We start from the raw sequence: 26896 nt of genomic DNA, 5'->3' as shown, positions 1-26896 counted from the left end.
ATAGTTTTGTCTTTTCCAGAATGCAGTCTACTTGGAGTCATACAGTATGCAGCTTTCTCAGATTAGCTTCTTTCACTTAGTAAAATGCACTTAAGTTTCTTCCATATCTTTTCATGGCTTGATAGCTCATTTCTTTTTAGCACTGAATGATATTCCATTGTCTGGATGGACCACAGTTTATTTATCCATTCACCTGCTAAACCACATTTTGGTTGTTTACAAGTTTTGGTAATTATGAATAAAGCTGCTATAAAAATCTGAGGGAATTCCCTGGTGGTCCAGTGGTTAGGATACCGTGCTTTCACTGCCAGGAGCCCGGGTTCAGTCCCTGGTCAGAGAAGTAAGATCCCGCAAGCCACGCTGTGCAGCCAAAAAACCCCAAACAAACAAATACAAAACAAAACCAAACATCTGATTTTTTCTGTGGACATAAGTTTTTAACTCCTTTGAGTAAATATCAAGGAGCACAATTGCTGACTTATATGGTAAAAGTATTTTCAGATTTGTAAGAAACCGCTGAACTGTCTTCCAAAGTTGCTGTACCATTTTGCATTCTCACCAGCAATGAATGATAGTTCCTGCTGTTTCATATCCTTGTCAGCATTTGGTGTTGTCAGCATTCCAGATTTTGGCCATTCTAATAGGTGTGTAATGGTATCTTATTGTTTTTTTTAATCTACATTTCTCTACCTCAACATAATAAAGGCCATATATAAGCCCACAGCAAGCATCATTCTCAACAGTGAAAAACTGAAAGCATTTCCTCTAAGATCAGGAACAACACAAAGATACCCACTCTCTCCAGTTTTATTCAACGTAGTTTTGGAAGTCCTAGCCATGACAGTCAGAGAAGAAAAAGAAGTAAAAGGAGCCAAATTGGAAAAGAAGAAGTAAAACTGTTTGCAGATGACATGATACTATCCATAAAAATCCTGAAGATGCTACCAGAAAACTACTAGAGGGACTTCCCTGGTGACGCAGTGTTGAGAATCCGCTTGCCAATGCAGGGGACATGGGTTTGAGCCCTGGTTCGGGAAGATCCCACATGCCATGGAGCAACGAAGCCCATGCGCCACAACTACTGAGCCTGCACTCTAGAGCCCGCGAGCCACAACTACTGAGCCCACGCGCCTATTATTTATATGTAACAGATATAGTGCATGAGCACTATTTTGTTCACTTTTAAGCATGTATATTTTTCATAATAAAAAGTTTAAAAATTCTGGAAGTAACTCTTTTGATCATGATGTGATGGTACAAATAATGTGTAAGATGACCTAACTGCATATTTAACTGTAAATTATATGTTCTATAAGGATGAGCAGTAATATTTGGAAGTGTTAGTTTTACTATGATAATAAATTTATAGAGGGAAATGTTAATAATGTTTTATGTAGGAATAACCAAGTTTTCTAGTTTGTTTTATGATTGTTTAAAATAAATATATATATTTTAAAATATTTATTTATTTGGCTGCGCCAGGTCTTAGTTCTGGTACGTGGGACCTTCTTTGTGATGTGTGGGATCTTTTAGTTGTGACATGCAGGATTTTTAGTTGCGGCATGTGGGATCTAGTTCCCTGACCAGGGTTGAAACCCAGGCCCCCTGCACTGGGAGCATGGAGTCTTAGCCGCTGGACCACCAGGGAAGTCCCTGAATATTGGGCTTTAAAAACACAATATAATTGTGTAATTAAGTTTCTTCAATGTGATTTCTATGACAAGTGTGTATACTATAAATAATGTGATATCACCAATTAGAAAATGCTATTGATTAATTTAGAAGTGTTGGTTAATTCACCTACCTAAGTTATCTCTACTTAGCACTCAGTAAGTGTTGAATAGATACATGAATATAATAGTTTTGTTTTTATTATTACCAGGAAGAGGAAAAATGTGATGAAATTCTGGAATACTCTGAACCAGTTCTGGAGTTTAACAGAAGTGTTAAAGTTGTTTCTACAAAATATAATGGCCCTCCGTTTCCACCAGTTGCTTCTACTTTTCAGCCCACTACTGATGTTCTGGATGAAGTAATTCAGAGAAAAGAAACATTGGAAAATAGCTTAATTCAATGGTGAGTTTACAGTGGTGTTGGGATGAACAGAATTATAGTAGCAAGTATAAATAGAACGTATGAAATTTTGGTTGAAAATCTTCCTTGTCTCCTTTTGTTTATTAAATTTTTCCTTTGCTGTAGTCACTGGACACTATCTGACATGAGGCTGAGGGTTTAACTAACTGTTGCAAGTATTGTTTCTGTCCTTGAATATTTGTACTGAGGCAGTCTATTATGACAAAAAAGGCTATTGCTGAGTAACAAAGCATTAAAAATGTACAAGTTCTTTAATCCAGTGGTTTATTAACAGAAATTTATACTAAGGAAATAATCAGTTCTGCTACTAGGACATAGAATACTTAGCACTTATAGTGCTTACTACAAACAAGGCACTGTTTTGTTTGTTACTTATATAAACTCATAAACTCTACTTTTATACCTATATTTACCTGTGGGAAACCTTAAAGAAGTTATGGAATAAACTAAACAACTGAATATTCATACAGTAATCAAGATTGGGTTTAGAAAAATACTTAATGATGTAGAAAGATATTAATAACACTGGTGCATAAATGAAGCAGGATACTAATGATGCAACCACAGTTTAGAAGAGCTCACTCAAAAATAAATGTGCGTGGGAAAAATATTGAAAAATAATACCAAATTGTTAACTAACTTTGTTTATTCTTGAATCTGGGATTGTGAGTGAGCCTTATTTTTTTTTAACTTTTATGTGTTCTCTGATTTTTACAATGAACATCTATTACTTGTATAATAATAATAAAGAAGGCTGTTAGCTTCGCTAAAGAAATGTACAAAAAAAGCAGTCTCTTATTGTGTTTCCCTTCCTTTTCCTCTCCTACTTCCCTTCCTAAAAATGACCTTGAAAGTAAATTTTCTTTCCCTTTTTAGAGGAAAACTACCTGTGTTGCAGTCTATATATTTATTTCCTTGAAGAGAGGGCAGCTGGACTCCTTTTCTAGCTTTGATCTTGTGGGGTTTTATATGTGCTTTCAGAGTAGGGAACCCAACATTTTAGGTGCATGGTATGCCAGGTAATCATTGACCTAAACCTTATTTTGAATTTACGAGGGCTGTTAAAGTTTTCATTAAACTGATCAGAAAGATTTTAATTTGATAAACTGTCTCCCACACAGAGATTCGGTTTGTTTTTCTAGGAGATATATTTGAAGTTTTTCTTCTTTCCAGATTCAACTTTCAGAATGACGGCTTTCACATTTAAATGTTTGTGTCCATGGGTACCAGTTACTTTTTTTATTTTATTTTTAAATTTTTTTATTTTTGCAGTACGCGGGCCTCTCACTGTTGTGGCCTCTCCCGTTGTGGAGCACAGGCTCCGGATGCGCAGGCTCAGTGGCCATGGCTCATGGGCCCAGCTGCTCCGCGGCACATGGGATCTTCCCGGACCGGGGCACGAACCCGTGTCCCCTGCGTTGGCAGGTGGACTCTCAACCACTGCGCCACCAGGGAAGCCCGGTACCAGTTATTTTTAAGGGTGTTATTTCTAACCATCTATACATTTCAACTAAATTTAGGAATCCTTAACTTTTTTCCCCCAGGGTAGAACAAGAAATAATGTCAAGAATGATCTCTGGGCTTCTTCCAGTCCAACAGCAGGCCACAGCTGACATCAGTGTCTCAGTCAGTGAGGCCAGTGAGCCATTGACTTCTGACATTGGTAAGTGAAATGGAATCTTTTAGCTTTTTTTGTTATTATAAGACAAAACCTTCAGGTTGTTGTGGATTTATATATTCTAGAGGTCACATAGTCCTTGGTTGACAAAAGATAAAAGTCCTCTTCTTTTCAATGTCACTTCCCAGTTTTCTGTAGTGGAAGTTATTTCTCCCTCATTCCCTTATTACATACTGCAGCATTCAGATTATGCTATCAGCATCCATCCCTCCTACCCCCAACCTCTCCCTTCTTTCCCATAGCACTTTGTGTGTGTTTGTTTGTGTGTCTGTGTATCTTTTTTTTTTGCGGTACGCGGCCCTCTCACTGTTGTAGCCTCTCTCGTTGCGGAGCACAGGCTCCGGACACGCAGGCTCAGCGACCATGGCTCACGGGCCCAGCCGCTCCGCGGCATGTGGGATGTTCCCGGACCGGGGCACGAACCCGTGTCCTCTGCATCAGCAGGCAGATTCTCAACCACTGCGCCACCAGAGAGGCCCCTGTGTCTGTGTACCTTTGTTATAGTAACCATCAAACTGTATTATGATTGGCTTGCATATCTGTCTCACTCACTAGACTATAAATTACTCACAAGTAAGCGTGATTCTCCTTTAGAGCCTAGCCCTTGACTGACACCTAAGAAGAGTTTAAGTATTCCCTGAATGGATAGAGCCTCTTTCTTTAGGGAGCCCACACCATTCACCTCTTCTTCCTCCTTCCTCTTCCTCTTCTCTCCCTCCTTCTTCCTCCTTTTCATCCTCCTCTCCTTCCCTCTTCTTCCCCCTCTTTCTCCATTAGCTTTTTGAGGCATAATTTACTTGCCGTAAAATTCACGAATTCTAAGTGTACCGTTTGACAAGTTTTGTTAAACAAACACAGCCACATGTTAGCCACACAGTCATGTTATAGAAAAACATTTCCATCATCCCCAACAGTCCCCTCATGCCACTTTGCAGTCAATCCCTAACCCCCTCCCATGCCTACTACACCCTAACAACCACTGATCTACTTTCTATCATTGAATTTTGCCTTTTCTAGAATTTCATACTTATGTAATCATACAGTATTTAGTCTTTTGTGTCTGGTTTCTTTTATTTAGCATAATGCTTTGACAGTCATGTTGTTGCATATAGTAATAAATATTACACTCCATGTATGTACCATAATTTGTTAATCCAGTTACCCGTTGATGGACATTTGTAGTCTTAGTTTTTGACTATTATAAATACAGCTGTGCTATGTATATTTGCAAACTAATCTTTTATATACATCTTTTAATTTCTCTTGGTCATATGGTAAGTAGGTATCTAACTTTATAGGAAACCGCTAAATGTTTCCAAAGTGGCTGTTCTATTTTGCATTCCAACCAGCAATGAATGAGAGTTTCAGCTGCTCCACATCCTTACTAATGCTTGTTGTCAATGTTTTTAATTATAGCCATTCACTAAGCATGTGGAGATATCTCATTGTGGGTTTTGTTTGCATTTCCCCAGTAACTAATGATGTTGTACAATTTTTCTTGTGCTTATTTGCCATTTGTATATTTACTTCGATGAAGTATCTTTAAAACTCTTTTGCTCAGTTTTTAACTGGGGTCTATGTCTTACTATTATTGAGTTCTTTATTCTGGATACAAGTCCTTTATTGCATATGTTTTGCAATGTGTTATCCTAGTTTTTATCTTACCTTTTGCTTTCTCAGCATTGTCTTTTGAAGACCAGAGATTAATTTTGATGAAGTTTAATTTATCAATTTTTCTTTTATAGCTTGTGATTTTTGGGGTATACTGTTTAAGAAATCTTTGCCCAACATCATTAAGATTTTCTCCCGTGTTTTCTTATAGAAGCCTTATAGTTTTAGATTATAAATTTAGGTCTATGGTATGTTTTGAGTTAATTTTTATATGTGGAGTGAAGTAAAGATCAAGTTTTTTGTGTGTGTATGGATATCCAATTTTTCTAGTGTTATTTGTTGAAAAGATTATCCTTTCTCCTGCTGAATTGCCTTGACACCTTTGTTGGAAATCATCTGGCTATTATATATGTTTGGATCTGTTTCTGGACTTGCTGTTTGGTCCCATTGATCTACAAGTCTGTCTTTACATCAACACTGCGCTTCTTGATTATTGTAACTTAAAAATAAGTCTTGAAATTGGATGGTATAAGTTCTCCAGCTTTCTAACTCTTTTTTTTTTTTAACATTCCTATATATCGTTACCTCTATTTTTTTTCCACTTCTTTCCAGTCCAGAATAACCTCCTCTTCCTCCTTCTTAAACTACCCCTTAACTGCCTAAATCCTAGACATTAGAGTCTGTATTTACTGCTTTACTTTCTCATTTCTCACTTTCTCTTTAGTTTTTATGAGCTGGCTTTCTTCTTCCTTCTCGTTAATGAAATTCCTCTCTTACAGCATTTGGTTCTCAGAGATAACCTTTTTTCAAATCCTTATTCTCCTAGAAGGCTCTAGTATGGGCATTGTTGACTACCTCTAATTATTAAAATGTTCTACTGGTTTTGGTTTCTTAGAATTCATTCTATTGTTCTTCCCCTTATCTTTTTAATTTCTTTAGGACCTCATTTCCTCATCTTTTTTCTACTTGAATAAAAAATTTCCCCCAAGCTTCTGTCCCCTGCCCTCTTTCTTTTCTGTTTTTCTAGTCTCTTCTTGGCGATAGTTATCCCGTGTCAGTTGATGACCCCTAAGCTACACATTTAGGCTGTAAACTTGCAGTTTTGCCTGTTGATGAATATTTCACTTGATGCTCCACTGGCATACCAAACTTGGTGTGTCCAGAATGCATCTCATTTTTCTAACCAACCTTATTCCTCCTTTGTTGCTCTTTCTGTTAATGATACCACTATTTTCCAAGTGCCCAGTTTCCAAAGCCTTGGAATATCACTTGTTCTACTTTGTTTTCTTTGGTCTTCCTCAGTCCACACCCAGCCACATCCAATGTCCTGGCTCCATGCAATTTATTCTTATATTTGATTAATTCTTCCTATTTAGTATAACTCAAATGCCTCTTCCACTGCTACTATCCCAGGTTTTCTTTTATCTTCTCATTTTTTGAAGGAAGGAATAAAATGACCAACAAAGTTATGAGGAAATTTTTTTTACTTAAGATTAGTGCTTCTTTAATGATAAAATCATTTTGTCATGTTAGAAGATACTTTTTCAGAAGAAGACATCTAGGAATACAAATCCAAAAGAAAACCAAAACCAGTTCATACAAATAATTGCTCTGAGACTATTTCAAAATCTGTTGAAAAAGGAACAGATGGAAAATACCAAGTGAAACTGGAATAAAAAAGGACTGGAAGCTAAAAAGGCAAAGGACCATGAAATATGCCTTGGAGAAACAGATAGTCGGACTTCTGTAGCTTTTGGTCAAAATTCTTGTTGTGGAGATGGTATTCAGCAGTCCCAAGACAAGGAGACCAGTCCAGGAAAACAAACAAGTGTCTCCAAAGATTTGTCCGGTTTATGATGGATACTGTCCAAACTGCCAGATGCTTTCTTCATTGCTAGGTCATACACCTCGATGGCATATTTTGGAGTGCTTGGACTCTCCACCAGTCTCTCCTGCTAGCGCAAATCAGGGCTAGTGATAGTCCTCTTAGCAGTCCTTCACATGGGTCGGGTGGTGGTTTCAGTGAGACTAATTCAGGCTTTGTAGCCTTAAGGAAAGATGGTCTAATATAGAGGGTATTTAGATCCTGTTCCCTTTTCTTTAAAAGCATGTGTGTTTGCTTTTGTTTTGCCTATGTCTGGGTAGGACTTTTGGGTTTTATAACAGAGATATTCTGATTTTTGGTCATGCCAAAACAATGAATTATGGGAACTAAAAATGGAGATGTGTTGATATATACTGTTGAATATAAATTTGGGATTGTGATAGTCTTTGCTATGGAGCTCCAGAGTAAATTGCTATTACTTATCTCTCAACAAGTGATCCCAAGACACCTGTACCTACCTATTAGGGAATTCTCTGTAATGCTGCCATAGTTGTACTAATTAAGGAGTACTCTTTGGAGAGGTCATGTCTCCATCAAGTTTTATAGATCACTGTTTACATGTTTTCCACACAGTGCTTTAGAAATATAACCACTTTAAGCCTAATAAAGTCTGTTTAGGAAATTTTACTGAATTTCATGTACATTCACACAAGTGAAAAGTACAACCCATTTGGAAAATTAATATACTATAGAGCTGCTGACATCAAGCACCTAAACTACTCTAAAAGTTTGAGGAGGATTAGCCTGTAATGTTAGTAACTGAAGTACCTGAAACTAGACGGAAGTAAGATTTGTCTTCATATTTATGAAGAAGCTGCCATTTCTCTAAAATCCCCCCACAGTCATTGTGTCCCTGTGTTTTGCCACGATCTATCACAGTGTTTCCTGGTGCCCTACTCTTGGAAATGTGGATTGTTTTCAGATGAAAACATTTAATGTGGATACAAATCTTTTTTTGTGGGGGGGGGTGGGGCGTGCTGAGCGGCATGCAGGATCTTAGTTCCCTGACCAGGGATTCAACCCGTGCCCCCTGCAGTGGGAGCATGGAATCTTAACCACTGCACCACCAGGGAAGTCCCTGCAAATCCTTTTTATCACTAAATGTTGTAGTGGTAGGGAAGAGGCCATATAAGTAAATTTTCATCTAGATGTTTTCCTCCCCTTTTTAGTTTGTTTAGAGAGGATGTTCATTATGTGAGTTACCATCTTATTCTCTGTCACAATAAGTAGATTTTGTATTTTCATTTTATTCCTCCTCACACCATCTCATACACATATGTTCACATCTCTAAAATTTTAAGAATTAAGGCTTAGAATGCAAGCATGTTTCCTGCACACTTACTCTGAAATTCTTTCATTTTTTTAGTGGAAGGAACCAGCAGTGGTGCCCTCCAGCTTTTTGTTGATGCCGGTGTTCCTGTGAATTCAGACATTATTAGGCATTTTGTGAATGAAGCTCTTGCTGAAACCATTGCCATCTTGCTGGGTGACAGAGAAGCAAAGAAGCCAGGTCCTGTTGTTACAAGTGTTTCTGGGGATGTTTCAATAAGCAAAACACACTTGCTGGTAAGTGTGACTTTCCTTCATGACTTGGAGCCCTGGGGAATTTTTGATACCTTTGTTAAAGAACAGTAAAATGGACAGATTTTAAATTGGGTCATAAGACCATAGTTTGTGGTGGAGATTGGTTTCTTGTGGCTTTGATTACAATAACAATTCCTCCAGCATTTTATTTTAAAAACTTTAAAATCTATAGAAAGTTGAAAGTATGATACAATGAACATCTGTGTAAGCTTTACCTACATTTACCAGCTGATAACATTTCGACACATTTTCTTTATCTGTCTTTATATGTTGTTTATTATATATGCTTTAAAACTCATTTGAAAGTTGCAGATATCATGACACTTCTAAAAGCATCAGTAGTATCTCGTAAGAACAAGATTCTTTATTACATAACCAAAATACCATTATTATGCTCTCCATATTTAACATGGATCTGTTAATACTATATAATATAGAGTCTATATTTGAATTTCCTCAGTTGTTCCAAGAATATCCTTATAGCTAATTCTTTTAAAATTCAAGATATAGCTAAAAATCACATGTACTGCTTTTGGTTCTTATGTAAAGTGATATTTTTAATCTTTAAAAGAAAGTATATTTCAGACATTTTTGTTATTGTTTGTTTAATCAGCCTTTCTATGTTAAATAGAGTTTCTAATTTATTATAGCAACATGAAATTATACAAAACCACTACCAGTGGAGGGTGGGAGGAGCAATATAGGGGTGGGGCAGTGGAAAGTGCAAACCATTGGCTGTAAGATAGGCTCAAGGATGTACTGTACAACACAGGGAGTAGAGCCAATATTTTGTAATAAATGTAAATGGAATGTAACCTTTAAAAACTGTATGAAAATTTTAAAAAACTAAAAAGAAAAAGAAATTATACAAAACCAGAATGTACTCTGTATTACCAACTGTTTAAAACTTAATGGTCAATTCTGATCCTGTTGATCATAAAAACATCATTTTATATAGGTGAAACATTTAAACTGACTCATCTGAGGTATATAAACATAAAGTTACATGTTTGAATTCTATGGAGATTGGTGTAATGTAATTGGTGTAGTGTGATTAGTGTGCCAGAGATTTGGTGCATACTTTTGTTCTGTGCTTTATTTATTAGCTCATTAGTAATGCATGCCAATATCAGAATTGTGGTTATCTCTATGCTAATTAACTTTGGTTTGTCTTCTGCCCATATATTTCAGATATTTTCATAAGGGTGATTTAATGAGAAAATACAGAAAAATCAGTATAAATAGGAAATAAATGTAATTGTTGAGAGCATGGACTCTGGAGTTGGGAAGTTCTGAATATGAACCCTCAGCTCTGTTACTTTAGTCTTATCTGTATACTAGAGATAAAATACTCAGAGTTTAAATGATGACGGCTTTACCAAAATCTGCTTTCCAAATATTAAGGAGGCCAAGTTCCCCTCCCCCATTGCCATATTGTTCCTTATCTTCAGAATTGCCATGGCTTTTTTTGGCCTTTTCATCTTTGATATATGTTTTAAAATTAATTTTCAAGTTCTGTAAAATATTTTGTTGGGATTTGGGGGGGAATTAATTCAATTTTGATTGGTTTAATTTGAGGAGAATTGACATCTTTATGATACTGTATCTTGTGAGCCATCATAGAAGATTTTGTGGAAGATTCAATAAGATGGTATATGAAAGAGCTTAATCTAGGGCCTGGAACTTGGTAAATACTCAGTAACTCATTGTTTATCATTATTACCCATTACCAAGACTAGTAGGATACCTTTAAATCCTCTCATGATGATGAGTCAGTAGCATTATATTTGAAAACAACTGTCTTAGGCTATAGGTTTATGCAGTCAAGAAGAATAAAACATAGTATATTTCTATCACTTAAAAAACAAAGCTAAGAATATGCTAATAATTAAGCAATGCTATAGAATTTCTGATATGCTTCATAATTTTTAAATTGTATATCTCTTTGCAACTCATAATACAGAATAAAGGCCAGTCACCCCACTATAAAAATATGTTTTAGAAAGAGAAAAAAAGGACAAATAGAGAAATGGGGAAAAGACATGTCCAGACAGTTCACACACAAAAAGGAAATACAAATGGCCCACATACATACAAAAAGATGGTCAGTCTCACTGATAGTGAGAAAAAAAAATCATTGAATCCATTTTTACTGATCAAATTGGTAACACTCTAAAAGTTTGATTAACACCATGGTTCAGCAAATCTTTGGGAATTGGGAATTCTCATACCTTCTGGTGTTATTGCATTGATAAAATAATATAACCGTGTAGAGGGAAATTTGGTAATATGTATTCAAATTAAGAATGCAATTAGCCCTTTAACCAAGCAGTCTCACTTCTGGGAATTTATTCTGTAGAAAATCTATACACATATGAAATGACTTAAGTCTCAAAAAACTAAAAATAGAATTACCATGTGACCCAGCAATCCCACTGCTGGGTATATATCCAAAAAAACCAAAGACACTAATTTGAAAAGATACATGCACCCCAACGTTCACAGCAGCGTTACTTACAATTGCCAGGTTATAGGAGCAACCTAAGTGTCCATCAGCAGACGAATGGATAAAGAAGATGTGGTGTGTACACACACACACACACACACACACACACACACACACACACACACACAATGGAACACTACTGAGCCATAAAAAAGAATGAAATTTTGCCATTTGCAGCAACATGGATGGACCTAGAGATTATCTAAGGCAGACAGAGAAAGACTAATATCATACAATAGCATTTATATGTGGATTCTAAAAAAATGATACAAATGAACTTATTTACCAAACAGAAAGACTCACAAACATAGAAAATAAACTTATGGTTACCTAGGAGAGGTAGGGAAGGGATAAATTAGGAGTTTGGGATTAACAAATTAGTAGTTTATACAAGCTACTATATATAAAATATATAAACAACAAGGACCTACTGTATAGCACAGAGAACTATATTCAATATCTTGTGATAACCTATAGTGGAAAAGAATCTGAAAAAGAATATATATATTCAGTTATATATAACTGAATCACTTTGCTGTACACCTGAAACTAACACAACATTGTAAATCAACTATACTTCAATAAAAAAAATTTTAAAGTAGGAATATAGCCAATATTTTATAATAACTGTAAACCTAGTGTAACCTTTAAAAATTATATAAAAATTTTTAAAAATAGAGTATTCTGGACATAAAAAAATGACAAGATTATATTTGATAATTCTGAGGAAAGGAACTAAGTAGATAGGACATGGGTAGGAAAGGAGACTTAATTTTCACCATCATCCTTTTGAAGTTTGAATCGTTTGAATTACCTGTTTAACAAATTGATTTTAAAATGTGTGCTTTTTTCTTCCCCAGGACTTTCCATCTCTACATTGTCTTCCTTTTATCCCTCCTACTTTTTCTTATCCTTCCATTGCTTTTTATAACCTTTGTTCTTTTGTACTGAAAGGGGGTTTCTGATAATCTTGTCAATTAGTTAAAATGCTCTCTTTCTGTTACATGGTCTACCCAGTTTGTGTTTGGGTTTGATCTTCAGCTGTCTGTTTAATCTTCCTCTCTATATTAGATAAGGGGACCTAGTTCAGAGGCAGAGCTGTTTCAGTTGCTGGAGGCTTTCTGTAGTCCGGTCTTGAAACTAATAGCTAGAAGTTCAAGAGCTAGGATACAGAGGACTCCATTTTTACCCCCCATCCATTTAAATTTTATGTAACTCTGAATGAGATCATTTTATTTTTCAAATTACCCTTATTTGGGGATTGTAAGCACCACTTATCTTGTTTTATTTATTTTAGGCAAGAGTGTGTACCCCAGTGGCTACCCCACAGCCAACTCCTCCTCTCTCACCTTCATCACCTCCTGAGGAGCGTGTGTTGGTAAAAACTCCAGATTCTTCTCCCTGTGTTTCAGATCATGATGTAGCTTTTCCCATGAAAGAAATATTTGCTGAAGAAGGTAGAAACCTTATTTCTATAACTCAGTTTTAATTTTAGCAACTATTAAATAAAATATCATGGTTTGTTTTATAAGAGTCTTTATAGATTAGTATACACATACCTGTTGCTTACTAGGTTCTAGTAAGTCATTTTTTCTTACAAGGAAACTAAGGGGTTGGTTACCACTTTTTAAAGTATATAATCTAGTAGACATTTAGACTATTTTAAGTTCATGGTGATGTTGAAAGTGATGTCTTTTCAAGGTTATTTTTTGTACTTCACTAAATTAATTTGGAGCTTTTCCCAGTAATGGCCATCATTATTATTATTAATTCTTGTTGCCATTATTTGTATGCCAAAATGTTAAACAATATATCTTGCCTTCCTGTGGAATTCTTATTGACTTTTTTTTGCTTTTACAAAAAACCTTTAGGAAATAATATGCCTCCCATCACACTTGTTAATACTCCAACTGTTACCCCTGCAACTACACCTCCTCCCGCAGCAGCTCTTACCCCAACTTTGTCAGAGACTTCTATTGATAAATTGAAGATGTCAAGCCCAGAGCTTCCCAAGCCATGGAGTAATGGAGACCTGCCACTGGAAGAAGAGAATCCCAACTCTCTTCAAAAAGAACTTCACCCGAGAGCTATGTAAATGACAGTATATTCATTTTTAGTAACTATACATTTCATCTTATGTTGACTTAGGTGACCCATTGAAAACATCAGAAATGATAAACGAAGGTTGATAAACCACAAGCTAATCTATACTTTAGTAGGAAGAAGTTTCATAAATTTTATGTTTTTAAAATTTTTACCAGATTTATTTATACTTTCAGTTCTCTTCTTTTAAAACAAAATTTTGGGGGAAACAGATTAAAATAAAGATAACTATAATATTGTTAATAAAATAGAAGAAGATTTTTCCCCAGTGTGAATCTTCGTTTACTATGATCAGTTGACTTTTATATTACCATATATCCCTATGTAGATTTATTTTAGAGATGGTAGAACTTTCAAGATGGTTTGTGATTAAAGCATGAAGATGATTTTGGAAAAATAAATCTTGTTGGTTAATTATAGTAGTGCAGATTATAGAAATATATAGATATATCTATATATTGATATAGAAATGTCTAAAGGAGACATAGTACTTTTGAATCTATTTTTTATATAAAAATTAATATAGGCCTTCACCAATGTAATACATTCAAACTATGTCTCTTTCTTCTTAGTGTAATGTCTGTGGCCAAGGATGAAGAACCTGAGAGCATGGACTTCCCTGCTCAGCCTGCACCTCCAGAGCCAGTTCCCCTTATGCCGCTTCCTGCTGGCACCAAGGCCCCTTCCCCCATACAGATGTCAAGTTCAGATTCATCAACAGTGGAGAGTACCTTGAGCGTTACTGCCACTGAAACTGAAACCTTAGATATACCCATCTCTGAAGGAGAGATTTTATTTAATTGTGGTCAAAAAGTGGCTCGTAAGAGTAAGTTAATTTTGCATCAATTGATTTCACTGGTTAGCTTATGATAATTCCTAAGTAATGCTTTTCTGTTTAAAGTGTTTTTACTTAATTTTCAAGATGTAACAGGGTATAGTAGAAAGAACATGGACTCTGTAAGTTAACTTTTCTACACCTTAACCTCAGAATGTAAAATCTCCCTCATAAATCCCACCCTCCAGAAATAGTATCACTGTTGAAAGTTTGGGGTATACCCTTCCAGTCTTTTTTTTTCTATGCATATATAGACACCTAAATACATTTGTATGTGTATATATTTTTACCTTTTAAGTAGGGTCATATTATACATATTGTTCTGAAATCTGAATTCTTTAACCTTAAATATGTTATAGACATTTTTCTATATTAATGCATATAGCCCTGCCTCTTTTTTGTAGTGGCTGGGTAGTCTGCTAAAACAGTGCCATAGTGGTGGGCGTTTAGATTGTTTTCATACTATACATAACTCTCCACTGACCATCCTTGCACATATATTTATTTATCTTTGTGAACTTCCATAACTGATAACTTCCTTAGAATACATGCCTAGAAGTGGAATTGCTGAGTCAGAGTATGCACCTTTAAAATAGCAATACATAGGGAATTCCCTGGCGGTCCAGTGGTTAGGGCTCCATGCACTCACTGCCAGGGGCCTGGGTTCAGTCCCTGTTTGGGGAACTAAAAAATCCCACAAGCCACACAGCGTGGCCAAAAAAATAAAATTAAATAGCAATACATTGCCAACATGCTCTCCAGAAAGGTGAATCGGTTTTTAATTTTAATCAGTTATTAATTATATCAGTAGTATATAGGAGTGCCTCTTTTTAATTTCATGGTTACAGTTGATGTTTAATAGCTCTTTTTAATTTCTGACAAGCTGGTAAGTGAAACAAAAATCTCATCTTTGTTATAAAATGTGCTTTTCTTTTTTTGTGGTACGTGGTCCTCTCACTGTTGTGGCCTCTCCCGTTGCGGAGCACAGGCTCCGGACTCGCAGGCTCAGAGGCCATGGCTCACGGACCCAGCCGCTCTGCAGCATGTGGGATCCTCCCGGACCGGGACACAAACCCGCGTCCCCTGCATCGGCAGGCGGACTCCCAACAACTGCGCCACCAGGGAAGCCCCTAAAATGTGCTTTTCAAAGAGCTAGTGAGATTGAATAGCTTGTGAACTATGATTTATGAACTTTGCCAGTATTTTTATTGTGTAAGTTTTAAGTGTAATATTCTATGGCTTTATGGTGAGATTATTTACTAAATTTATGTTTCTTCTTTTTTCCAAATTTTTGCATTTTAATTTCTAGTTTTAGGAGATGAAGGACTGTATCTGACAAACCTAAATGATAGCTTATCCAGTACTCTGCATGATGCCCTCGAAATGGTAAGAAGTGATTGACTCCACATTGAATTCTGAGATGAAGAATATCTTGATGAACTTGTTGCTACTGATCAGGGTTTTTTCTCAAATATTTGAGTTATAGTCATAAAATTTAATAAAATATCCATGAAGGAATTTAAGGTTTCTTACACATGTCTTTATCATATTTACACATTTCATTATCATAATCGTGAGAATGAATAGAAAATTGTTGTTAACCCCTGTGGCTCCAGTAGTTGAAAAACGCAGTTAATGTAATTAGGTAATGAAAATCTAAGTCAAGGCACATTGTCACCTGGATATGTTGCCTTTACAGTGTTTCAGGCAGGACCTTAGCTGTGGAAACCAACTCTCTTATAATACGTTTGTAATTTTCCTTAATCGTGATTATAATTCTTTATGCTAAAAAAAATTGAATTTAGTGGCTTTAAAAAAAAAATACTGGGAATTCCCTGGTGGTCCAGTGGGTAAGACTCCGTGGTCCCAATACAGGGGGCCCGGGTTTGATCCCTGGGGAGCTGTGGGGTCAGGGAACTAGATCCCACATGCAAGCTGCAACTAAGAGTCCGCATACTGCAACTAAGAAGTCCACATGCCGCAACTAAGAAGTCCACCTGCTGCAACTAAGACCTGGCGCAGCCAAAATAAATAAATAAGTAAAGATTTTAAAAAATAATTTAAAAAATACTGAAATAGGACCCAAGGGTACTAACTCTCCTAGTTATTATCTAGCTTTATGGAAGGAAAATTCGCATTTAAAAATATATATCTTAACATATATAATATATCAACATGTATAATATATATAAAAATACCATACAGAAATGATAATAGGGATTTTCTTTTGAAAATTATTAAGGAATAGAAATCTTTACTTTTTATGTTTTCAAACAACCTAAGCAAGTAAGGGTAGTTGTGCTCAACTTTCATCTACATTCATCCATAGCCTTTGCTAAGCATTGCTATTATTGTTGCTCTTTAAAAAAAAAACGTATTTGATAATTTTTGACATATGTATATATCTGTAAAGCCATTACCACAGTTAATGTAATGAACATATTCATCATCCATCACTCCCAAATCTCTCCTCAGGCCCTTTTGTAATCCCTCCTTCTCATCTCTCATCATTCCTCTCATTCTCTATACCTCTTCCAGTAACCACTGACCTACTTTCTGTAACTATAGATTAGTTTGCATCTCTAGATGTATATAAATGGAATCACGTGGCATGTATTCTTTTTTTTTTGTCTGATTGTTTTAACTCAGCATAATTATTTTGAGATTTATCTGTGTTATACTTTGTATCATAGTTCATTCCTTATTATTGCTGAGCAGTGCTCTGTTGTATGGATGTGCCACAGTTTGCCTATTCACCTGTTGATGGACGTTTGGGTTCATTTCCAGTTGGGGGCTATTACACATAAAGCTGCTATGAAGACTTGTGTACAAGTCTTTGTATTGACATATGCCTTCATTTCTCTCTGGCAAATATCTAGGGGTGGAATGGATAGATAATATGGTAGTTATATCTTAATCTTTGAGAAAAGCTGTTTAGGACTTCCCTGGTGGCTCAGTCGTTAAGAATCCGCCCGCCAATGCAGGGGACACGGGTTTGAGCCCTGGTCCGGGAAGATCCCACATGCCGCGGAGCAACTAAGCCCGCATGCTACAGTTACTGAGCCTGTGCTCTAGAGCCTGCGAGCCACAACTACTGAAGCCCGCGTGCCTAGAGCCCGTGCTCTGCAACAAGAGAAGCCACCGCAACAAGAAGCCCACACACCACAACGAAGAGTAGCCCCCCCTCACTGCAACTAGAGAAAGCCTGTGCTCAGCAATGAAGACCCAATGCAGCCAAAAATAAATAAATTAAATAAAAAAAAGAAAAGCTGTTTAATTTCATCTGCCAAAATTTTGCATAGACTTTTTCCTTCTATGTTTTATATTACTATAAATATTTTGGAGCTTTGCTCAGGACATGGCTAAGTACTTAGAGACAGTTTTACCCTTTTGAGTCTTGCTTTTAAGATTTGTTAGGCAGTACCAGAACAGTACTCAATCTAGGGCTATTTATCCCCCGCTATGGAGAGAAGACACTTCTATGTACTCCACCCAGTGCCTCATTAATGAGGTTTTCCAGCCTGGCTAGTGGGAACAACCATTATCCAAGCCCTGTGTGAGCATCAGGCAGTGTTATATCGAGTCCCTTCTCAGGTGCTCATTCCTCCAGCCTCATGTAGTTATCTCCAAAGCATCTGCTGAGTAGTACTTAGCTTAATACTCAAAGGGGATCTTCTGCAGATTTCCAGAGTTTTCTCCCTCTGCAGCTTTCACTTTTCTAGCCGTCCGTCTTATGAACTCTAGCTGTCTTGGCCTCCCTGGAGTTACATCTCCATCTTCTTAGCTTAGGCTCCTGTGCCACAGCCTGGGAACTCCCAGATGGTAAGCTGGAGCAGTCATAGGGTTCTTCTGACTTGTTTTTCATTTCTCAGGGATCACTGTCTTTTGTTACCTGATGTTCCATGTCTTGAAATGCAGTTTTTCACATACTTTGTCCATTTTTTAGTTGTTTCAAGGGGGTGGGTGTATCTGGTTCTTATTACTCCACCTTGACTGGAAGTTTTAGAAGTCTAGTTGCATTTTTATCTTTCCATTTGTATCATTATATAGGATCATGATGAAAAAAGAAAGAGATTGGTGTACTTTTGAAACATCATGCCCTTCTATCCCCTTACAATCATAATGCTAGAAATTTCTTATTTTTTCTTTCTTTTTGGCCGTGCCACGCAGCTTGCGGGATCTCAGTTTCATGACCAGGGATTGAACCTGGGCCACAGCAATGAAAGCCCAGAATCCTAACCACTAGGCCACCAGGGAACTCCCTAGAAATTTCTTTAAAGCAGCCTATTCAAGTGATGTAAACTAGGATTGTATATTAAATTCACCAGTGGAGCTTTTAGAAATATGCATCCTGCCCCCACCCTCTGATATGTTGATTCGGTAGGTCATGAGTGTTATATGGTATGCATGCATGTGTGTGGGCGGTTAGAAGCCTAAACCTGTATATTTTTAAAAAGCATCCCAAAAGATGATGCTCATTCTTTGTTAAAAATAGTAACTACTCATTTTACTTTGCATTGAATGAGGTTAAATCACTTGTTTGTGTCACATAGCTGTATAGTGATAGATCCACAACTCTTTTTATATGGATACATGATAATTTGTCTTTCATCTTAAGCTATCAACTTAAGCTAAAAACTGTAAATTTTGAGTTCTAATAGGAGCTATATGAATCCTAAAGCTTGAGTTGCAAGCAGCTGGGTGTGTGTGTCCGGTGTTTGTCAAGTCCAACAAACAAAAAGCAAAAGATGCCATGTAGCATCTTTACACTATTAAAGACACAACAGGGTAAAGATGCCAAATCTGGAGATTCATATATTCAAGTAATGTGTTAAAACAATTTGCTTTACTATATGTAGGAGTATGAAATAATTAATGAAGGAGAGTTTTGATAAGATTTTAATAGCAGTTACTTTTTAAACAGTAATTATTTATTACAAGTAATTGAGTCTGTTCTGAAGAGAGTGGAAATCACTTTTATAAAATAATATGAGGGGGAAGCGTAAAGGAGAAGTCTTTATTTTCAGAGGAGCATTACACTAACATTTGGCTTACTTAATATGTCATTAGGGCATTTTTATCCATTCTTAGAACTTTATCATGGTGCCAAAGCACATTTAAGTTTGTTTAAATAGCTGAACTGAACCAGGACTAAATTATAACATCTTTCTTTTTTTACATTTGAAACTAAACTTTAATTTTGATATTTTTACTAAGCCTAAATCAGATATGCTACAAATTCATGATAAAATCACATGCAGAAGTACAATCTTGAAAAAGACTAACTTTGCAGTTATGTACCAGTAGGTATTTATCTGTGTCCACCTGGGGGATAAAGACTTGTACTCCAGAGTTAAACTTTATTTCATTAAATGTAAGATACTTAAGTAAAAAAAAATACTATTAATGGAGTTTAAAATCATGCTAATCCTTGTATTTACAAGGGAATCCAGTTTTCTGACTGTGGCCCACACTGTCCTTCATTTTCGGGACTGGTCTATTTTGAGGCACCAAGAAGTCTAAGCTGGGTCTTCCGACTAGGGCTTTCAGTACCTGCTCCCTAGCGAGTACTGGCTGTCAGCGCAAAGGCAAATGGACAATCAAAGGTCTATAGGTGCCTCAGCGTATTTCTGCAGTTTTTCATTTCTGCCTGTGGTCCAGGTTGCACCACTGCTACAGTGCTTTGCCCCCATTGCCACGCTGGGGGCGCAGCTTTGTGTGCTGCATCAACATGAAGCAGGGAAACCGTGTGAGCCAAAAACTTGATGACACTGTATAAAACGTTTATGAATCATTGTAACTCAATCACATGGGACAAAGGGTCCAACTTTCATATGATTTTATAGTAAATCCCTAGTTTAAATGTAACCCAATTATTTTATACTGTTATTTACATTTGAGGCAAAAATAAAGGGTTTTTAGTATAGTCGAATGGAAGTGAGATCTAAATGATAATAAAGAGTCCATCTTCTTTCTGTAAAGTGCTAATATGACCATGTTCATGATGACTGTTAAGTTTTATTAATCATAAATTATGAAAAATGTAATTGATGCATTAATTTTTGTTTTTTTATTGTATTGTCTTTATATTTTACTTAGGAAGATGATCCTCCCAGCGAAGGACAAGTGATTAGGATGCCCCATAAAGAAATTCATGCTGATGCAATTCTTTCTCTTCTTGCTAAACAAAACCAGGAATCGTTAGTTTCACAGCAAATGGTCTATCATTCAGAGGTATTTTTTAACCTTAATTTTTTTTTCTGTTAGATCTAAATACAGGAAAAAGATAACAAAAATATTCCTACTTTTAGTTAAAGCACTCTAATACTTCAGCTTACTCAGGGATCAGCCTTGCAGTAACTTTAACCTAGAACCGTAGTTATGACTTTTACAGCTGAAAGGAATTTAGGCCATCTGTTCCAACTCTCTTATTCTACAGATGAAAAAAGCTGAAGCCCTTTCAAATGATTTGTGAGGATCGTTCATTCATTCTTTCTTTCTTTCTGCAACCATTTACTGAGTATCTACTATATGCCAGACACAACCTCCGAAAAGGTACAAAGATGAATGAGGCAGGGTCCCTACCTTTAAGCAGCTTACAGTCCTGTAGAGAGAAAAGAGCTTAAACAATTACTCTGCCATGCAGTAACTGATCAAATAGCTGGAGAAGTAGATTGAACAATATGATCGTAAAGAACCTTGTAGGCCATGGTAAGCCTTGGACACTATGGAGCCCCTTAAGATATTTTTGGGCAAGGGAGTCACAGGCTAAGATATTTAGGAAGACATATGGAGCCGTGGACAAGTGAGGGAAAGATAGAGGTTTGTCAGAACACCACTGGAGTAGTCCAGAATGAGAACATGAACAAAGGCAGTTAAGTAGAAATAGAAAGGAGAGAGATTTAAATATGAGTACTGATTGGCAGTAATTGGTCACTGGTTAAGGGAAGTTGTGGTTGTGTAGCTGTTGGCTTAGAAAAGCAGAGAGAAGAGTGCTAAGTATTGTGGGGAAGGTAATGAATTTGATTTGAAACATTAAGTTTAAGGTGCTTAAGGAAATTCCAGGTGGAAATGTACAGTGTAGTTGCTCAGGCTGGTTAATGATAGAGGTGGGACTAGGATTCTTGATTCTATTTAGTATTCTTTCTATTGTATTTGGTTGTCTTTGCTTGAACAGGTGTGAAACTGGCTTTAGATGAGCTGAAGATCTGAAGACTATACAGAATCCAAGGAGATGGCTGGCTTTATTTTCTATTAATTTTTATCTTAAAAATTTTAATTCTTAGGAAAGGTAGAAGAAAAAAGATATGGAACTTAGTAATGGAAAAAATGGAAATTTACTTACTCCTTCTTATTGAAAAATGACTAAATTTTCTGCAACTTTACTTAGCTTGACCAAAAATTGATTTCACTGGAAAGATACTAGTTGTGATTGCTGTTGCTAAACTCAAGAAAGTACTCTCATAGCTGTAGAAACCATGCTGCTTAGTATAGAAACCAGTAGGCTGAGAGAGAAAGAGGAGAGAGAAAATGAGACAAACAAATGGCACAAAAACTAGTAGAAATGTCAGTGTAGTTTAGAAGTTCCACTAACTAATCCCGCTTTCCTTCATTTTGGAAATCAGTTATATTGGCTCATTTATTAATTCGATGCTCAGACTTTTCCATCTTTTTAATGCTGGGAAATTTCTCTCACTACTTTTTCAATTTTTTTCTTCCTCTCATTTTTTCCCCCTCTGGCTAGAACTATTATTTCCAGATATTAAAACTTCTGCTTCTGTTTGTTTTATCTCTTAGACTTTCTATGTCTTCATTCTTTCCTACTCTCTTCTGGGAGAGTTCTTCAATCTGATCTGCCAACCACTAAGTTGTTCTTTAGCCTGCTATTTATCTGATTTATTATATTTTTCATATCTGATAGTCTTACTTGGTTCTTTTTTTTAATGATTTTTTGTTTCACATTGTTAATATCTTTCTTTGTTCCTTGTGTGTATGTATGTATGATTAATGTTTTTCACTTTTTTTTTAAACACTAATTGATTCCTCGAGTATCTGTTTCTTTTTTTCTTTTTTTAACATCTTTACTGGAGTATAATTACTTTACAATGATGTGTTAGTTTCTGCTTTATAAGAGTATCTGTTTCTTTTGGTATATGAACTCATGTTCCGGGGCCGGGGTGGATGGGGTGGTGGCGGTGGGAATAAGCTATTCTGTGAGAAATCGTATTGCGTAAGGATGAAAATCAGGCCATAGTCTGTTCCTGTGAATATAAGAAGAGAGGAGGAGATGAGCCCCAGGGATGGGCGTCTCAGGCAGCACAGAACCACTGTTGATCGTGGCCACTGCTGTTTGCTGGTACTCTACCGTTTAGTGTTTCTGATGGTTGTTGTGTCTTTAAAACCCTTAGGAAGAAGTTTCTTTGGGAAGTTTTGTATTCCTGTCCTGGGGTGAAGAAGGGAGAGAGTGAAGGAATGAATGGTCATGGGTTCCTGGTCAGATGTCACCTATAACTTTTTACCCCGGCTGGGCCTTCATGCTCCCTGATGTTACTCTGGGGTACTAGTATCTGCAGCCCAGATTGTTGCCAAGATCTTTATGGTTAAGGGACAAGCAGTGATGATCTCACGTTAATGAAGGAAAAAGGGAATGACAGCAGCACTTTGTACCAATCTTTCTTCTCACTAAACCTCCTCTAGCGACCCTCCTCCTCAGGATGCAGCCCCTTTCTCCCCACACACACCAAGTCAAGCTAGTCGTCAGTCTTTCTTAGTGGTTTTTCGCAACTTTTACCTAGTTCTCAGAATCCTGGTTTCTTCCCACATATGTAGTTACTACAACATTGTTTTGGGGACAGGGAGCTGGCAGCCTTTGTTAGTGTGCCATCTTGGCTAGACCAGAAGCCCAGAAGTTGGAAGTGTATCGTTTCCAGATCTTTTTCTAAGCATCTAAGCATTTGCATATGTGTGGTTGTGTATGTTTGTGTGTGGTCATGTGTGGATAATTTTGAGGTATGTGTATGTGTTTTTCTGCCATCTGATTCTTAAAATTTAACTATAAATCCTAAAGATCCACCATATCCTTTTTATCTATCATGTAGTATACCCTAGTTTAATTATTCCACTGTTGAAGGATTTTTAGATTGGTTCCAATTTTTTTTCTCTCCAAACTGTAATAAGAATAAAACCCTTTTTACATTATGAGGAATTGCTTTTCTATAGAAGATGAGGGGTGGAATTACTCAAAAGGCACGAGCATTTATAATTTAAACAGACACTAATAAATTGCTTTTCAACTATATGAGATTCCTTTCCAACACCACATATGATATATCTATATATATATATTTTTTGCGGTACGCAGGCCTTTCACTGTTGTGGCCTCTCCCGTTGCGGAGCACAGGCTCCGGACGCACAGGCTCAGCGGCCATGGCTCATGGGCCCAGCTGCTCCGCGGCATGTGGGATCTTCCCGGACCGGGGCACGAACCCGTGTCCCCTGCATTGGCAGGTGGACTCTCAACCACTGCGCCACCAGGGAAGCCCACATATGATATTTTTAATTTTAAATTTTTGCCAGTCTGATTAACAGCGACATTTAGTGTGTTATCCTACATTTACAGAACTATCAAACATTTGTTTTGTTTGTAATAAGAACTGGTAGTAATGATACATTTGTAAGTTAAAATATTGCTTTGGTAAGAAAATAGTAACCATTCTTTGTGCTTAAACAACTCTTTGCCCAGAGGGAGCATCAGGTCAGTGAGAGTAGTCTGATGACAAAACTGCAATTTGTACATTTATGTGGATGGGCCAGGTGTACTACTAGAGATCATAGGTAGCCTAACTTAGAATTGACATGAGTCTGAGCTTTGAGTATAATATTAAAATGATAACTGCTTATGAGTACGAGAGCATTTTGTGAATAGGGAAGCTAAATCTTCAGTAGGGTCATAGAGTATTAAGGTGTTAAGTAGTTCAGCAGTTACAAGTACCTTAAAAAAATTGGTTCACAACAGAGAAGGTACTATATATTGCACAACATTTATATGGTAGTGGCAGAGTAAAATAGGCACTGTGAAATATTTTTAATTAATTTCTAGGGAAAATGTATCTGCTGTCATTCTAAACTTTGCCCAAGAATCTCCAAGGGTTTTATATTAATTGCAAAACAATCTTTTTCTTTTTAAAGAGTGTTGAGCAACTGGTATTCTTAAAGAAAAGTCAGATTACAGGATAAGGGGAGCTACAAATCTGTAGAGGATAATTAGGGCAAATTGTAGAAAATCTTGAATGATGAGCTAAACAGTTAGATTTTAGTTTGTAATCAACAGAGTCATCAAAGATGTTTCAGCAGTGATTTCTTCATATATTCTAGTAAAAAAACTCTACTTGGTTGAAATTAAACTCCTTTTAATAAAAAACATGAGAACTCTCATATACTGGAATTTTTATCCAGTTCTTGATTAGTAAACTCATTTATTAGACTATCTCCAAGTCACAAGATGTGCTAGTGATTAGGGCATATTATTTTTAATACCAAAAGAAAATAGAATTCATCATTTTTTTAGTTTTTATTTATTTTGTATATTTGATAAACATATTCATACTTTTTGTACATTTTCATCAGTTGTTTTATTATAAAGTTCACACTAGCAACTTTAGCCAATTTTCATTCATAAAGAACAAGAGGTGAATTTTCTATTCTTCTAATTAAGCTGTATGAACAATGTATAATGTGTGACAGCATTTAGTGTTTTAAATAATAACATTTTTCCGGTGTGTTTTATTGTTGTCTAATTTGGAGCTTGAAGAAAACAGATAATGGGTATTTAACTTCATAAGAAATAAGATATGGAGAACAAAGCCTGCACTTAGATATCTTATTAAACTAACTTTCCTGTAGCGTGTATGTGGCATAATAAGGACTTCCTAAAATAGCTTTCAAGCAGTCATGTGGTCTGCATCATGATACATTTGACAACTATTTCTTGTTTTGACTTGATTTTAATGTAATGTTTGTAACAATGGTTTCTACTTTTTACAGGACTTGGAAAACAGTGTAGGTGAACTTAGTGAAGGACAAAGGCCCAGGCTGACAGCAGCAGCAGAGAACATCTTAATGGGACATTCCACCTATATGCAGCAGCCTGTAACTAACGCAGAGTCTTCAGATCAAAGATGTGCTCCTAAGCCATTATCTCAGCAGTGTGCCACAGTTACAGGTATACACCAAAATATTGCTTCTTGATGTATTGTCTGTTAGAATATTCACTTCGAATCCCATCATACTTTTTTGGTTACTGTTTCCATGTTGAATGCTGTATTTTGTATTATAATCTACAGTAGTGTTCCTGATCTGAATTAAGAAAAGCTTAACTATTTTCAGGTAGGGGCTTACAAAATTTCCTTATTAAAAGGGGTATTCATAATTGAAAAGTTTGATAATGACTTTTTCTATGGTATTTATAGCAGTATTTCCCCAAAGTGTTGGTACGTGAATCACTGGATGGGGCATGAGATAATTTTGGTAATATGCATGTGTCCACCTAAAACTTTTTAATAGTGATGTATTTATTTTAATATATACTGGAAAAATATAACCAGCACATCAAAACTGTGACATAACAGATCATGTGTAGGACAGTGTTAAATTAGGTAGTACTGTAGAAGTTCAGTCTTCTGACTCAGTGCTCAGTGTACTCAGGACTGTTTTGGAATTTTATTAACTAAACTTTCTGCTGTAACACTTTGGGAATAAGAGTAGAATAGAGAATACCAATTTCTAGCATATGTAGTTGATTTTCATTATCTATAGTACTTATGTCCTATAGAGTCACCAGAAACATTGAATTAGCAAATACTGAGCCACTGCTTCTAGGGGAAATACAAGGTTAGGTTCCTGTGAGCCTCTGATTATCACATTTTTGACAGTTGATCAGTACATAGCTTTGCTTTATGTGTGTTTCTATTTAAGGACACTTATTTAATATATATTGTTGATTCATTAACATTGAATCTCACGGCCAACAGCACTTAACTCATTCCTGAATGAAACTTATCTAACACATATATTTTTTCTGTAAGGCCCATCGCAGCCTTCTTGCACTTAGGTACACTAGAGAGCACTTCTGCACTATGTTTGGGGGCAATTTTAAACACCCACAAAATCACCAACAAAGCATTCAAAAATGTGAAAAATGTGTCACTAAATAGCGAAAAAGAACACTTGTTCACAGTGTAAGAGCTGATAAGAAAGCAGAGCAGCACCGTGTTCAACCTCATCTGCTGAAGTGTGTGTAGGGTGATTCAGGTTTCTGCTGCTCTACACATGTCCACAAATGACTGCGAACATGCTGTGAGTATTGATTTCAGGGTTACAAATAAATTTTATCAGATAGGTGAATTTGCAGAAATGGAATCTTCAAATTAATGAGGATCAGCTATATTCTCATTTATTGATTTTCTCATGCCCATTGCTGCATTCTCTTAAATGAAAAGAACTTCTGGAGGTATGCAGATTGCCAAAAGTTGGAAGAGGAGATGCTGGAAGTTAGAAAAACATTGGCACAAAGTATGAGCGAATACCTTATCATTCATATCT

General features: G+C 36.3%; 1 protein-coding gene across 6 annotated transcripts in view; it reads left to right on the top strand.

Annotated features, from left to right (window-relative positions):
• KIAA0586 (KIAA0586 ortholog) overlaps positions 1 to 26896 on the top strand; it is a 100271-nt gene that overhangs the window by 34054 nt on the left and 39321 nt on the right. For all 6 annotated transcript variants that reach the window (XM_060004478.1, XM_060004477.1, XM_060004480.1 and 3 more), the window contains 9 exons: positions 1883 to 2076; positions 3639 to 3757; positions 8635 to 8834; positions 12656 to 12815; positions 13230 to 13449; positions 14034 to 14287; positions 15606 to 15682; positions 20396 to 20530; positions 25340 to 25517. In XM_060004478.1, the coding sequence (XP_059860461.1) occupies positions 1883 to 2076; positions 3639 to 3757; positions 8635 to 8834; positions 12656 to 12815; positions 13230 to 13449; positions 14034 to 14287; positions 15606 to 15682; positions 20396 to 20530; positions 25340 to 25517 (1537 nt within the window). The remainder of the gene's footprint in view (positions 1 to 1882; positions 2077 to 3638; positions 3758 to 8634; positions 8835 to 12655; positions 12816 to 13229; positions 13450 to 14033; positions 14288 to 15605; positions 15683 to 20395; positions 20531 to 25339; positions 25518 to 26896) is intronic.

This window comes from Delphinus delphis, chromosome 2 (genome assembly GCF_949987515.2).
Source record: "Delphinus delphis chromosome 2, mDelDel1.2, whole genome shotgun sequence".
Classification (NCBI taxonomy): Eukaryota; Metazoa; Chordata; class Mammalia; order Artiodactyla; family Delphinidae; genus Delphinus; species Delphinus delphis.
The sequence above is the reverse complement of the archived record's forward strand: the minus strand, read 5'-3'. Positions and strand labels throughout refer to the sequence as shown.